The 12,678-nt window shown below is 47.8% G+C and overlaps 1 protein-coding gene across 3 annotated transcripts; it reads right to left on the bottom strand.

The window, feature by feature from the left end:
• Window positions 1–3,060: 3,060 nt before the first annotated feature.
• FAM174C (family with sequence similarity 174 member C) lies at window positions 3,061–8,685 on the bottom strand. 3 transcript variants are annotated; one of them, XM_067312876.1, is made up of 3 exons: window positions 8,367–8,685; window positions 7,846–8,007; window positions 3,061–7,244 (listed from the first exon to the last, which is right to left on the bottom strand). In XM_067312876.1, the coding sequence occupies exons 1-3, from the start codon at window positions 8,648–8,650 to the stop codon at window positions 7,241–7,243; spliced, it is 450 nt and encodes a 149-aa protein (XP_067168977.1). In that variant the 5' UTR covers window positions 8,651–8,685; the 3' UTR covers window positions 3,061–7,240. The 3 variants fall into 3 exon arrangements, with proteins under 3 accessions (XP_067168977.1, XP_067168978.1, XP_067168979.1); XM_067312877.1 differs by having other exon boundaries at window positions 7,846–8,001; XM_067312878.1 differs by having other exon boundaries at window positions 7,846–7,962.
• Window positions 8,686–12,678: the final 3,993 nt, after the last annotated feature.

Raw genomic sequence — 12,678 nt, 5'->3', positions numbered from 1 at the left:
CTAATCCCTCAGCACTTTCAGTTCAATATTTCAAACACTTTGCAAATCAGCCTTGAAGAAGAATCCTCATTTTCTATTTATTTTACAAATGTGAAATCTAAAGCATAAGCAATCTATCTAAAGCCACTTGAGCATTAAGTAGCAGAATACAACATTAAATCCATATTGTTTCCCTTCACAAAAAGGGACCAAGAGCCCAGTATGTTCAGGGTAAGGCTCTAACAGACAGTGCACTGGAAGGTTCATAGCCTAGAAAACAGAGATCTGCCAACACAGATCATTTCACCTATTACAATTAAGTTTCTTCATGATACTAGATGTATTTACCGCCTTGATGAAGGGCTCTGAAATCCATGATAGAAACATCCTGTGTACACAGTCAAATATTATGTCTCTTTTTTCCTCCCCAGGTGACTGGAGGAACATACAACATTTGTTCTTCTATACAGCGGATGGAAAAAACTCATGCACAAACTACTGTCCATACTTTCACCTTGGCAAACCCGACCTTACAAGTGAACCATCGGGGGGGGGGAAAAAAAAAAAAAAAAAACAGGTCTGAGTTCCAAATAGCAAGAAAAGTGCTTTTCTATGCCAACAGAAAGCTGAGCAGTTCCTTCCACAGAATGCTGCTGCAAAGGTTATTTTGCACTCCACGTAGCACGGCTGTAAGTTACATTTCAGCAGCAAACAGACTAGCGAAATCAAAAGAGCTTACCACCATTCAGCAAATGGCCTGCAGTTCCCATTTCAAGGAAAGAAATTTGCATCCAAAGCATCAAGAGCGTTTTAACTTGAGTTTAAAATAAATTCAGAGCAGATACATGCCGCCAACTTGTGTTTGTGACTGGAATCCTAGCCACAGTCAACCCAAACTTCTCCCCAGACAGGGAGCGCAACGAGAGCCTCTCCTCAGCCAAGGCGATAGCTCAGGCTTGCAGCACAGCAGCAGGCGCAGATCAGGGCCAGAACACGGCATGGAAGACAACACACCTGCAGCTCGTCCGGAGCACGCAGGCCGTAGCCATTGGCGCTGAGTGGGGTTCCTGGCCCCCGAGCCTGAAAAAAGAACGAGCATTGGGATTCCATCCCATTCTAGGTCATCATTCCCCAGCAGCCAGCGTAGGGCAGGGTTTAAAAGCACGATGCCCATACACTGCCACAGTAAACGCTCTCCATTAGCTCATTAAGCACCGCAGCTAATTTCAGCACAGCATGCTCCTCGGGGAAAGCCACGTGCGCGCCAAGGGCTCCGCTGGGTTTTACGTGCCTGCGCTACGCTGCGCTGCTCTTACTGGAGGCACGCTAACTGGGAAACGTAACCTGGAGTGGAAGGGAGCAAATTCGGGGATGGGCTTTAGTCCTGCTGGGGTTTATGCCAAGCCTTGGACCAGCCCAAGACAACTCCGCGTCCTGCACAGACAAGCCTTTCCCTTGCGGTAGTAAGCTCCCGTGCAAGCAAGGAGCCTACAGCTTAATTCAAGCAAATTAGGGCATCTTAAAAGTTTGTCTGTCCCAGAATCATAAAAAGCCCTCGCAAACAAGTACTAACACAGCTCCATGAAATCCAGCTGAGATCGAGCCCGGGGCTAGAGCACCACCCACAGCTGGCAGAAGCTGCTTTCTGCCGGCTCACAGCTCGCAAAACGGGGCCTGAAACCGAGCGCTCTCCCCCCGCAAAGCCGAGGGACGCCCCCCCGAGAGAGCGCTCCCATCGGAGATCCAGAAAGCTGTTTGAAGGAAGGCTTGCTTTTTTAAGGCACCGGGATTTATTTTCAGCTTCACCAGCACGCAGCAGGCTCCTGCCAGGGCCCCATCAGCAGGCATGTCTGGTCTGTTAGTGCCATCTACAGGGTTACCCCGCTCAGGAGCCGCGCTCTCAGGCTTCACACCAACCGCCCTTACCACATGCTGCAGGCAGCTCGGAAGGTCCTAGCAACGAATAACGAGCGAGGTTAAAGCATGGAGCAAAAGCAAGCCCCTTCCCACCTCAGCTGCACCATGCACCAGGGCTCCAGCACGGCCACCTGCTTGCAGCACAGCAGGGGACACGACCAACAGCACAGGGCAGCAGAGCAGGACACTGAGAACTTGGCTTCTCTTTTCTTCAGTGCCACTAATCTACACGACCGAAATCTGTACAACCACCCTCCTTTGTTAGATGGATGAAAAGATGTTAATACCAGGGAACTCCCTTAATTTTACTGCAGTTTTAATTCTTTGCACTGAGAGCTAGGGCATCACTGTTAAACATCCCCTTCCATGGGACAGTCCCTTCCTGCTATCTCCCCAAGCAATAAGCAACACAGAACTCAAGTTATTTGTTCTGGAGAGGCAGGAATCAGCCCTCCTGGGATTTTACTTAGTCTTCTGTAACAAGGAATGATCAGGAACAAGCTGTAACCCACCTCCAAAATAAAGGCTGTCAGAGAATTTAGCTGCCTTACTCTTGGGGGAGATGAAGATCGGGGAAACCTCACGTCCACGAAAGGTTGTAAGAGGGCAGAGACAAAGGGCACCGGGATGCACAAAAGCCCAGGAGGGAAGAGGAAGCAACGCTGGAAGTCGGAAGCCAGCTCCTGGCCACGAAAAGCGCGTGGCTCTGGAGCAACCTTCCCTAGCAGTAAGGTTGTCTCTCTGTAGCTACTTTTGTGCTCAATACATTCAGAAAGAAAAGTATGACGTGGCTGTCTGACGGAGACAAACCGGTGACCCACAAGGTCCCTCGCAGACCTGTGTTCCTATGCTAATATGGGAAAGGGGTTAAGGTAAGAAGAGGGAACAAGGAAGGGGAGACTTTAGAAACTTGGAACAAACAGGGAGATGATCAATGAAGGGGAGCACTAGGCAAACGTGTAAGGAGAAAAGTGTGGAGGATCCAATAAATGAAAAGGGCTGATGGCATAAGTTATTGCCAAGCAGAAAGCAAGAGAATGCTCTGTTAGCGCAGCTGAGCAAAGAAAGGCTCCAAGAAGGCACCATCCAGACCAGATCAGCATGTGAGGCAACTCCACAGAATAATCCCAAACGCCGGCTGCCAGGTTCATTACAATAGAGGAGTCTGGTGAAATGGAATGTTTTATTTTATTTGTTTGAAGATACAATGGAGGTGGATGCTGTAAACAAAAGGAAAGTAAAACAATCAATCAATACAAGACTGGTTGCTATTTAAAAATAAATCAACAATTCAAGCAGGAGGGCGAAAGACTAGCTCCTCCATTTCGGAAAGCACAGACAATAACACAGTGCACTCAAGTGCTGTTTTATTGACTTCTTGGCAATCTGTTCAGACCACAAGTCCATCTCCCAGCACTTTAATGCTGCAGCTCCCATTCAAGTCACATGTACAAATGAAACAAAACAGAAGTACGTTATTAACAATAGAGAGCCGATGCTCATATCGCTCTCCGTCAGTCTCATTAACCTCAGCACACGGTCCAGTCGATTTGCCTAGTAGTTCAATATCAACAGTGGAGGATTCGATACAGCCCTCCAAGATCAGAGAGGCAATTATGTAAACTTTTAAAGTTAGGCTTTGGCTTAAACAATAATGATTGTTTCAAGCAGATTCTGTAGCAGTCACTTGTGACGCACACAGGTTGGTGACTGTGCAGCATCATAGAGAACTGCGTACTCCAGTCTTGGTCCTCAGCACCCCTTGCTCTCAGCAGCTCTGCCAGCCTTTGGCCAAGTCAGGCTTTTGGCAAGGACTGGCAGAAGCACTGCGAGCAGTACAAGGCAGCAGCCAGAGTCCACAGTGCCTCCTCCTAACACCCTGATTCATTCCAGAAAAAGAAAGTGCAGCAGTAGCTCGTGAGGCGTAAGCCCGTGCAGATGCAGACACATGTTCCTCCGAGCAGCACGTATTCATACAAGCGCAGCACTGCATCAGTGCAGCTGTGCAGCTTCCAGACCAGAGCTGTCTCATAGGCGCTGGCTCAGGGCTCATGTGCATCTATGAATATTCTAAAAAACTACTAAAAGTTCTAACTGTTGAGAAGAGACCTACTAGGCTATCAACATGGAAACCAAATACACTTGAAGTAACAAAAACTGTAACTGAAATAGCCTACTGAACTGCTCTCTTATTAGGAAAATACAATGCAAGGCTTTAAAAGCCGCTATTATTAGCAAGATTCTCCCACAAAAGCCAATACTGGCCTCATGCTGATTGCCCACGGGTACAATGCTCCACCTCTTTGAGGACAGGCTGCTGCTATAGTTTCAATTTACATTCTTCTTCCAGGAGAAATGAGATCGGTAAAAGGTGTACTGAGCAATAGATTTGTACTTGAAGGAGTCTCAGATCTCTGTTACTAGCATTTTTGTTTTCTCCTCTCACAAAATGCATTAACAATGATTTAGAATAACCAGAAGTCCAAAAGAGCAGGAATGTCAAGTCTTGATCTACAAAGAGCTAATGCAGACTACAGATTCCTTCCAATACGCAGGATGGTTCAGGGGAAAAAGGGGTCATTGACTACAGCTCAAACCTGTCTCTAGACAAAACAGAATCAGATTAAAAGTGACAGCAATACTACATTACAGCCTCAGTATCATCAATTTATTCTCCATAGGATGAAATTCACTCCTTTAAAGAGGGCCAGCACAAAGACCTCTAAAAACATGTATGTGGTGCATAGATATTGGGCTGGCACACTCTGGGGTAATCTGAGGCCTTCAAATTAATTAGCTTTTCCCTACTTAGTACCAGAATAGGGGCCTTGTTACAGGTTCTAGCTATATCCACGTTTTTCCCTTCTCAAATTCTAAGCACCTACTATAGCAAAATCAGGTTCCGTCTAAATTATTTTTGTGACAAGACCTACAGCTTGATGTCCCCTCTTTGATCAAAATCATTCAACTGTTAATATTAAAAATGTTTTTGGAACCATTCATTCCTGCAAGGTGAAGAAACTTAAAGACTGCAAAACCCATCCGTCCAACGAAGAGAAATGCCTGAAGAATAATAAAGTAAATCACCTCAACTAAAGAAAAGCCAATGAATGTGTCAGTCGAAACGCTGAGCCAGAGCATATAAGTGGACTGAAATACAGTCAGATTTACCTGGCTTGTGTACAATCCTTTAGAGAATCAATTTTGCAAAGGGAGTTGAAGAGCTAAGAAAAGTATCAGCATGTGCACATGACCTGCACCTGCAAGGAGGCTAGACACCACTGAATCAAACAAATCAGCTCTCTCATCGCCCAAAGGGCAGCAACAGCCAGATTTAGCCATTACTGCTATCCTCACAGAGGAATGCAGCAAATCTTTTCATCTCTGCATCAGCTAAACGAGCAGAAAGTATCTAAAGTAGGCATGAAAGGACAAAAATGATATGAAATTAGGGCACATTCAAGTGATGTGTTCACATGACAACATTACTAAAAATATATATTTTTTAAAAAAATCTTCTGCACATGAGCAAGCCAAAGAGCTCACAGCATCTGGGGTGACATCTCGCCAGGAAACCTCACCAACTCTGCATTGAGAAATGCTGCCCCTTGCACGGGTGAGCACCAGGAACACAGCACTCCGTTTCCTGCCTCACGGGGGATTTCAGAGCAGCAGCTAGACCCTGAGCTCACAGGTGACCGGCTGCAAATCCATTTGTCATTGCTACTTGACAGGAATATCCCTTTCACCCCCGCAACGCTCTTTTTGTTAAGTGCCAGTTTTGCCCCTTATCTAGAGAGGATGTTAACCAAAAGAAAAGAACCATTACTCTAAAGATATTCCCAACCTTAATTTTAAAGAAAAGGTCCATAGCCTTAAAGCTGCACCTCTTCAACAGGGAACTTCCTGGCCTGCAGGGTAACTTCCCTTGGGTTCTCACAACAAAGGCACTACCAATTTGGGGTGAAGTGGGACTTAAGGATACAGGTTTGCAGTGCCTGTAGCTTTCAAGGAACGGCCCTCCTTTCATGGCTGAAATGTGCTGTAAACAGGAGCACTTTGCAAGCAGTTTCTACCATCTTAGCAGTAGGTCCATACCTAACAATGACATTAGGAAAGAGATTTTCTGCACCCATTCACATTTGGTTCTACACTGTAGGAACCCGAATATCAACCCAAACATCCAGCTAAGGAACCTCCCAGTTTGCTGGGCTGACAATGAGACATAATTCGAGCACCAGAAAATAGAGTGAAACTCCAGGCCCCTTCATGAAGAGATTATTTCTGAGCCAGGGATGTCTCAGTTTTAGAATCACAGTCCATAAGGGTCTGGCATCAATGCTTTCTCTGGTCCTCCTTTTCCAGTTGACAGTCGTTCAAAGAAAAGTCATTCATCACACCAGAAGCAAGATTTGCCAACTCAGACCGCCACAGCAGTCTGGCGATCTCAGGTGATCTCAGACAGAGCCAGCAGTTCAAAATCCAGAAGCCTGGTAGACGGCACATATTTCTCTAGTGAATGTGCCATTGCAGGCACTCTGGCTTGCAACTGGGAAGAACAGTCTGAACACTCGCAACCCCAGTCTAAACAAACTGATACTCCCGTTCCTTTGGGCCCACTGGCACCTTTCACTTGTAAACACATCTGTGCTTTCTAAGCCCAACTAGTGACCTGTATTATCATCATGTGTAACTACTAACCCTGTAACTACAAGAACTTTGATGCATTTAACTCACTGCTCCTTCCCCAAGCTATTCTGTCTGCCTGAACTAAGGCAACACTATCCACATCCACCGCTCATAACAGATAACAAGAGCTCTCCCAACTCATCAGATGCTGAGTTGATTACAGAGACATTTACTAAAGAAGTAACCCGATACGGCATGAAGGAAACAAGATCCGCCTCCAAAAGGAATCCACTTGCCTGATACTTTAAGCTGACTGCGGCAGTCAGTGGAGAGATATGAGTACATATAAAATACTGATAAGAGTCATAGGCCAGCAGACATAGTTGCAATACTTGAGTCCAGAGCCAGAAGTTTTCAAATGCTGAGTACTCATCCAGGAGTCACATTTTCATTAGCAAGCATCTCCCTGTGCAGTTAACAACACTCAGTGCAGCATCATTTAGTTTGCAACTCCACCTTTCCCAACAAAATGTGTGAAGGAAATAGGTTTGGTCCCCTTCCCCCTGCCCCAGCTACAGAAGTTTTTGTGCTGTTAATTAGTACTCATTATAAGCAATTAGAACAAATAAAACCCGAGGATTGGTAAGGTGATTCCACCGGTGGACTTGCACCTCTTGGTCAGTCTATGCAGCTGAAGCCACTGGTCGACCCCAAATCATCTGGAAAACAGAAGACACCCAGCACCAGAATGAGCATGTACAACTTGACAGACCACTACCAACCTCAAAACAGCTGAGGGAGCTGAGAGGCCAGCAAGTGAGCTATGCCTAGGTATACATTTCTCCTCGGCCTTAAAAAAAAGACCCTCCAAAGAAATCAGACTTGCATGATCCACAAACCAATAGCACATCACCATGACAGCATCAATATATGCCCCAAAGGGACCATGGGTTCTAGCTGCGATTTGACTTGTGAGTTATTCCTCCACTGGAGAAACAGAGAAGTTTTTGTTTTCCTCCCTAATGCAGGCAGCCTTAGCCTGGGACACGTAGGATGCCTGTCCCTCCTACTGGCTTGTTAAGCATGAGAGTGGTGCTTCAAGCACCAACGGTCTGTAACGCTGGGTAGGTCCCTTTCAATGTGGTTGGTCAGAAACCGAAAAGAAGTGAGATAAATCTGTGTGCTAATACAGAAAGACAACACACAGAAAAGTTTAATTCATGCAGATCTGATTATGGGATCTGTCCCAAAGCTTACACATCTTTAGAAAAGGAGACCCTTAGCCACTTTGAGGAAAAAAATTGCAAAATATCCACTTACCGCTTCAGATTTCTTGTCTCAAACACTGTGTCCTCATCACTGTCAAAGGAAGCCATCTCTATGTTTTCATCGTAGTTTGAAAGAAGACCATATTTCTTCCGCTGAGGTTTCTTCAACCTGAAATTAGTTTTGAGTTCGTTTCTGGGTCGCTCTGATCTAGAACTTAGGTACACAAAGACGGCAGGGTAAGCGCTCTTTCACACGCAACACGACCGGTTTGCAAGGAGACACGGCCTTCCTTAGTCAAAGGGCAAAACGCACGGAACCAGGGGACTTTTGTCACGGGAGTATTTAGGGCAATCGATAACGGCGTCAATTTACAGTGGCGGTTCTCCGCCAGCAGAAGCCACCCGGGCCAAATAGGGAAAACAGCTACAGGGCCAAGGGGGGGATCTGGGCCAGGGACCAGCCCTCAGGCTGGGGCAGGGGGGGGATCCGGGCCGGGGGGAACCAGCCCCCGGGCCGGGGCAGGGGGGGGATCCGGGGGGAGCAGGCGCCGGGCCGGGGCCCCCCGCACTCACCGCAGCGCCCGCAGGAGGAAGTAGACCGCGGCCAGCGCGGAGAGGGCGCTGAGCACGTACACGGCCCGCTTCAGCACCGGCAGCACCGGGCCCTGCGGCAGCCCCGGGCCCCGCGGCGGCCCCGGCCGCGTCCCGTTACCCGCGGCGGCCCGCGGCGGCCCCGTGCCGTTGAGCGGGCTCGGGGCGGTCGGAGGAGCGGGGGACTCGGCCCAGCCGCCGCGCAGGAGGAGGAGAAGGAGGAAGAGGAGGAGGAGGAGGCGGCAGAGGGGCTCCAGTCGGAGCATGGCCGGGCCGGGCGCAGCGGCAAGCGGCGCCTCGGAGGCGGCGGCGCAGGAAGGCTGCGGGCCGGTGCCGCGCGGCGCAAGGCCCGCCCGGGCCCGCCGGAGCCCGCGCGCGGCGTTCCGGGGCAGCGGCGTTCCGGGCCCGCCCCCCCCTGCCCGGCGGGGAAGGCGAGGGGCAGCCCGGCCTCGGGCTGCTGCTGCTGCTGCGGCGGGGGCCGCGAGCCCCCCGGCCCCTCACGGCCCCCCCCCACCCAGGGCAGCGGTCTCCCCTTCGCAGCATGACGCCTCCGTCAGGGCCACCATTTCCCCCCCCCCGCTCACACACACCCTTCTCCCCTCAGGGCCGCCATTTCCCCCCCCTCACACACACCTTCTCCCCTCAGGGCCGCCATTTCCCCCCCTCACACACACACACCCTTCTCCCCTCAGGGCCGCCATTTCCCCCCCACACACACACCTTCTCCCCTCAGGGCCGCCATTCCCCCCCCACACACACACACCCTTCTCCCCTCAGGGCCGCCATTTCCCCCCCTCACACACACCTTCTCCCCTCAGGGCTGCCATTTCCCCCCTCATAGCAGTGATTTCCCCTTCACAACACAACTTCCCCCCTCAGGGCCCCCATTCCCCCCTCACGACACATCTTTCCCCTCAAAGAGGCTGTGGCCCCCCCTGCCCCTCGCCGCGACGAGACCCATCGCTCCCCAGTGCATGCAGGAGATGCGAGGCCACCCTCATCCTTCGCCTCAACCCGAGGACGCTGCTGACCAGCCCCTTGGCCTCGGTGGGAGCCCCGGTCGCGGCGGCTGCACTTGGCCTGGACAGCGAGTGCCCCAGAGGCAGCTTTCTTCCAAAACCCCACAGGCAGACTCGCAACGGTGAGCACTCAAAACGCCTACCATGTTTCTCCACAGGAGCCCAAGGCTGAGACAGGTACCCCAGCTAAACCAGGCTGGTGCTCCAGGTGGTTTCTAAATCTGCAGTGCTGCTCTGTGTCCCCCTTGTACCATCTCCTCCTGGGGAAGGGCATTACAGACCAGGCGTCCACACAGATCAGACTTCGAGAAAGCAGCATTTCAGCCTGGAAATGGGTCGTCGCCCCCGCCAGCTCACGCCACTAGGTGTCACATCGGTCCCACACTGCCACAGCACCTCCTGAGCTTGGTGACTCCTTCGCACTCAGCCCCTGCAGCTAGCTATTCCCCGGCTCAGGCTAAGCCTATCCCAGCAACAAACCATTAATCCAGTGCTGTAATTAGCAATGCCAAAATAACAGCACCTCGAACTAGGCCTCTATTTTTGACCCTGTAATTATTTCTGCCTGCATTTAAGCATCGAGGCACCCCATTTAGGAAGGTAAGTTCTTTCAAATAGTGCTTTGTAAGTATTTACTGTTTGAATTGGTTTAAACTTCACCTGACTACATTTTATCAGTAAAGGTCTAGCCCTATGTTTTATGTCATCCTTCATTAACATTCAAAAGCCTCACTGGTGAATTGCTAAATACAGCAAAAAAAGACAGTTTTTTTTTTTTTTTTAAATTTTCAGCACTCCTGGATAATTTGACAAAGGTTTAAGGAAAAGGTAGGCTTCATAATCTTTCCTATTCTGCATGCACAGAGGTGCCCCCAGGGTTCTCGTAGGCTTTCTTATCACTGCAAGGAAGAGTTGTGATGAGACTTGTCCATAGCTGGGCAGCAAACCCTCAGGAGCCCAAGAGCAGATGTCCTGCTTGCTAGATTACTGAATTCTTTTGTACCTGGGACTCCTCAGCAAGAGAAGACATTTCTTCCTAAGAGCACTCTTTAAAGCTAGCATTAACTCATTAATTTAGGTCATTGACACCAGCTAAGTGTATGGTCTCCATCACACCTGTTTGCTCTGGAAAAATAATTCAAGTGACAACAGAATATGAATGCAAAGAGCAGTAGCTCTGCCTCAGTAGGTCCATGTGTTGATAAGCCACCACAACTTTCCTTAATAACCAGGCTTTCCATTGTGGACTAGAGAATACGCAATCAATTCTGCCCTTCAAACACTGCAACAGTAATTGTTACCAGGCACAATACCCACAATTATGTAATCTCTTCAAAGACATTTATGCTACGTGAGCAGACTTTTTCATGTAATACGCTGTTCTTAAAACGCTGTGCTTCAAGTGGGATTTAATGTAACAACAGCCATGCATAACTGGGCAAGGTTAGCACACAAAATAAACAGGATAAAGCAATCAAATGTGTTCTTCTTTCAACATGAAGAGTGCAGGCAGGACAGTAGCAAAGACCATCAGAACCCACCTCTTACCACTTTCTCTTGTTGCACACAAAATCCTGCCCCATTTTCCTCAAAGCTACCAGAAATATACTTCACAAATGCCAGCCCCCACATCCGTATAAATCCTTCTTGTTGAGCTGGCACATTTTGAGGATTTAACCAAGGAGAAATGAGACCTCATTTTTCATGAGCCTCAGATGCCTGCATCAAATCAATTTGAGACTAGTGAGTGCGGTTACAATGGCAGTAAGGGTCTCGGGAATGGAGCATTCATTTTGGAGCACAGATGCTAGTGATCAGTCAGACCAGGTAGTGGAAATGAAAGTAATTTAAGCAGCTTCCACTCTTCGGTATAGCATGACAAGACACAGGTATAGCATATCAAAGATGACAGCCTCAAGGGCAAAGACTTTTAAGGACAGTTTGAATTACAGCATGATGTACTGGAAAACATGCACCCTAATGTAGGGAAGAGTTCTTGTAATGTGAGGCCAGCAAGAGATGGAGTCGAGGACCAACTGGAGGAATTCAGTGGCAACCAGCTCTCATCTGACTTCATTACAGTCAGCAATACAGGGATTTGGTGGCAAGTGGATAAAAAATTAAGAACAAATATTCTTCACATACAGAAGAGGAAGAAAAGGGCAATCTGTCTTGCCAGTTTACCTTTTTGATGGTTCATTTTGAAGACAGAACTTAAAATTAGGCAGGAAAAAAAAAACAGTTCAACAGAACATTGGTTAGAAAGTTTGATCTTTAAATACAAATGTTAAATATGGCATACACCATTTAACTTTTCAGTTTACTAAAGATTAATAGACCAGAAAAAAGTTAAATATTTCATCAACACCAGAGTGCAAACTTCCTGCAAGGAAATTTGAATTCCCTTGCTCTGTCCCTTACCTGCCCCTCTACAGGGCAAGGGAAAGACCACCATTTTTCCTCTCCAGCAGCACAATGCATGAACTGTGAGCCACAGTCAGGTAGGATAAGAGCCACAAAGTAAGAATTGGTTTGAATCCAGGCTAGAGTAACCAAAATTGCAAGTTAACAGAACAATAGTACTGATAAGGAACCTTAAACACACACAGCCAAAGTGCTTTTGCTCCTGCAAAACTAGTCTCCAAGGAATACAACAGACATTGTGGAGAAAAAAAGGCAATATCTCCTAGTTAGGAAAGATGACAAGAAGTCTTTTATTAGCCATTCTATTCCATAAAATCAAATGGAGCAAGTACAAAATTCAAATTTTTCCAAATGGTGGCTTATGCACATTCAATCTGAGATCAAATTTTGTATTTACATTACTAGGAAGATTTGTTCCAACTACACAGCTCTTCTTTACAGTCACAGGCAAACATCTTGAGTGTATTAGCTACACACACAAATATGCTGAGGTTTTAAAACTTGCCAACTGCTAGGATCTGGGCTGCTCTATTCCTAACTCTCCTTCAGGCAGCTTTGTACTTCCCCCACTCCACTCTACACAAGGCATCTTCCTGAAATGAGTGAAACTACTATCTTGTTACCTACAAACACCCAACCCCACTTCTGGCAAGACTGTGCAACCACTAGTGCACCCCCAAAACTTGCAAGAACTTATTTGCTAGTTTTCCCCATTTCCAAAAGGTGATTTATTATGTACCTTTTCATTAAGAGTCAAACCAAATAATTTTGTACTATTCCATACTCAACTGACACTGTTTTCCTCATAACAATGCCTAAGGCAATCACTGACTGTCTCTGCAGCGGCAGGA

This window comes from Apteryx mantelli, chromosome 30, assembly GCF_036417845.1.
Source record: "Apteryx mantelli isolate bAptMan1 chromosome 30, bAptMan1.hap1, whole genome shotgun sequence".
Lineage (NCBI taxonomy): Eukaryota > Metazoa > Chordata > Aves > Apterygiformes > Apterygidae > Apteryx > Apteryx mantelli.
Note: the sequence above shows the minus strand (reverse complement) of the source record. Positions and strands in the feature narration are given on the sequence as shown.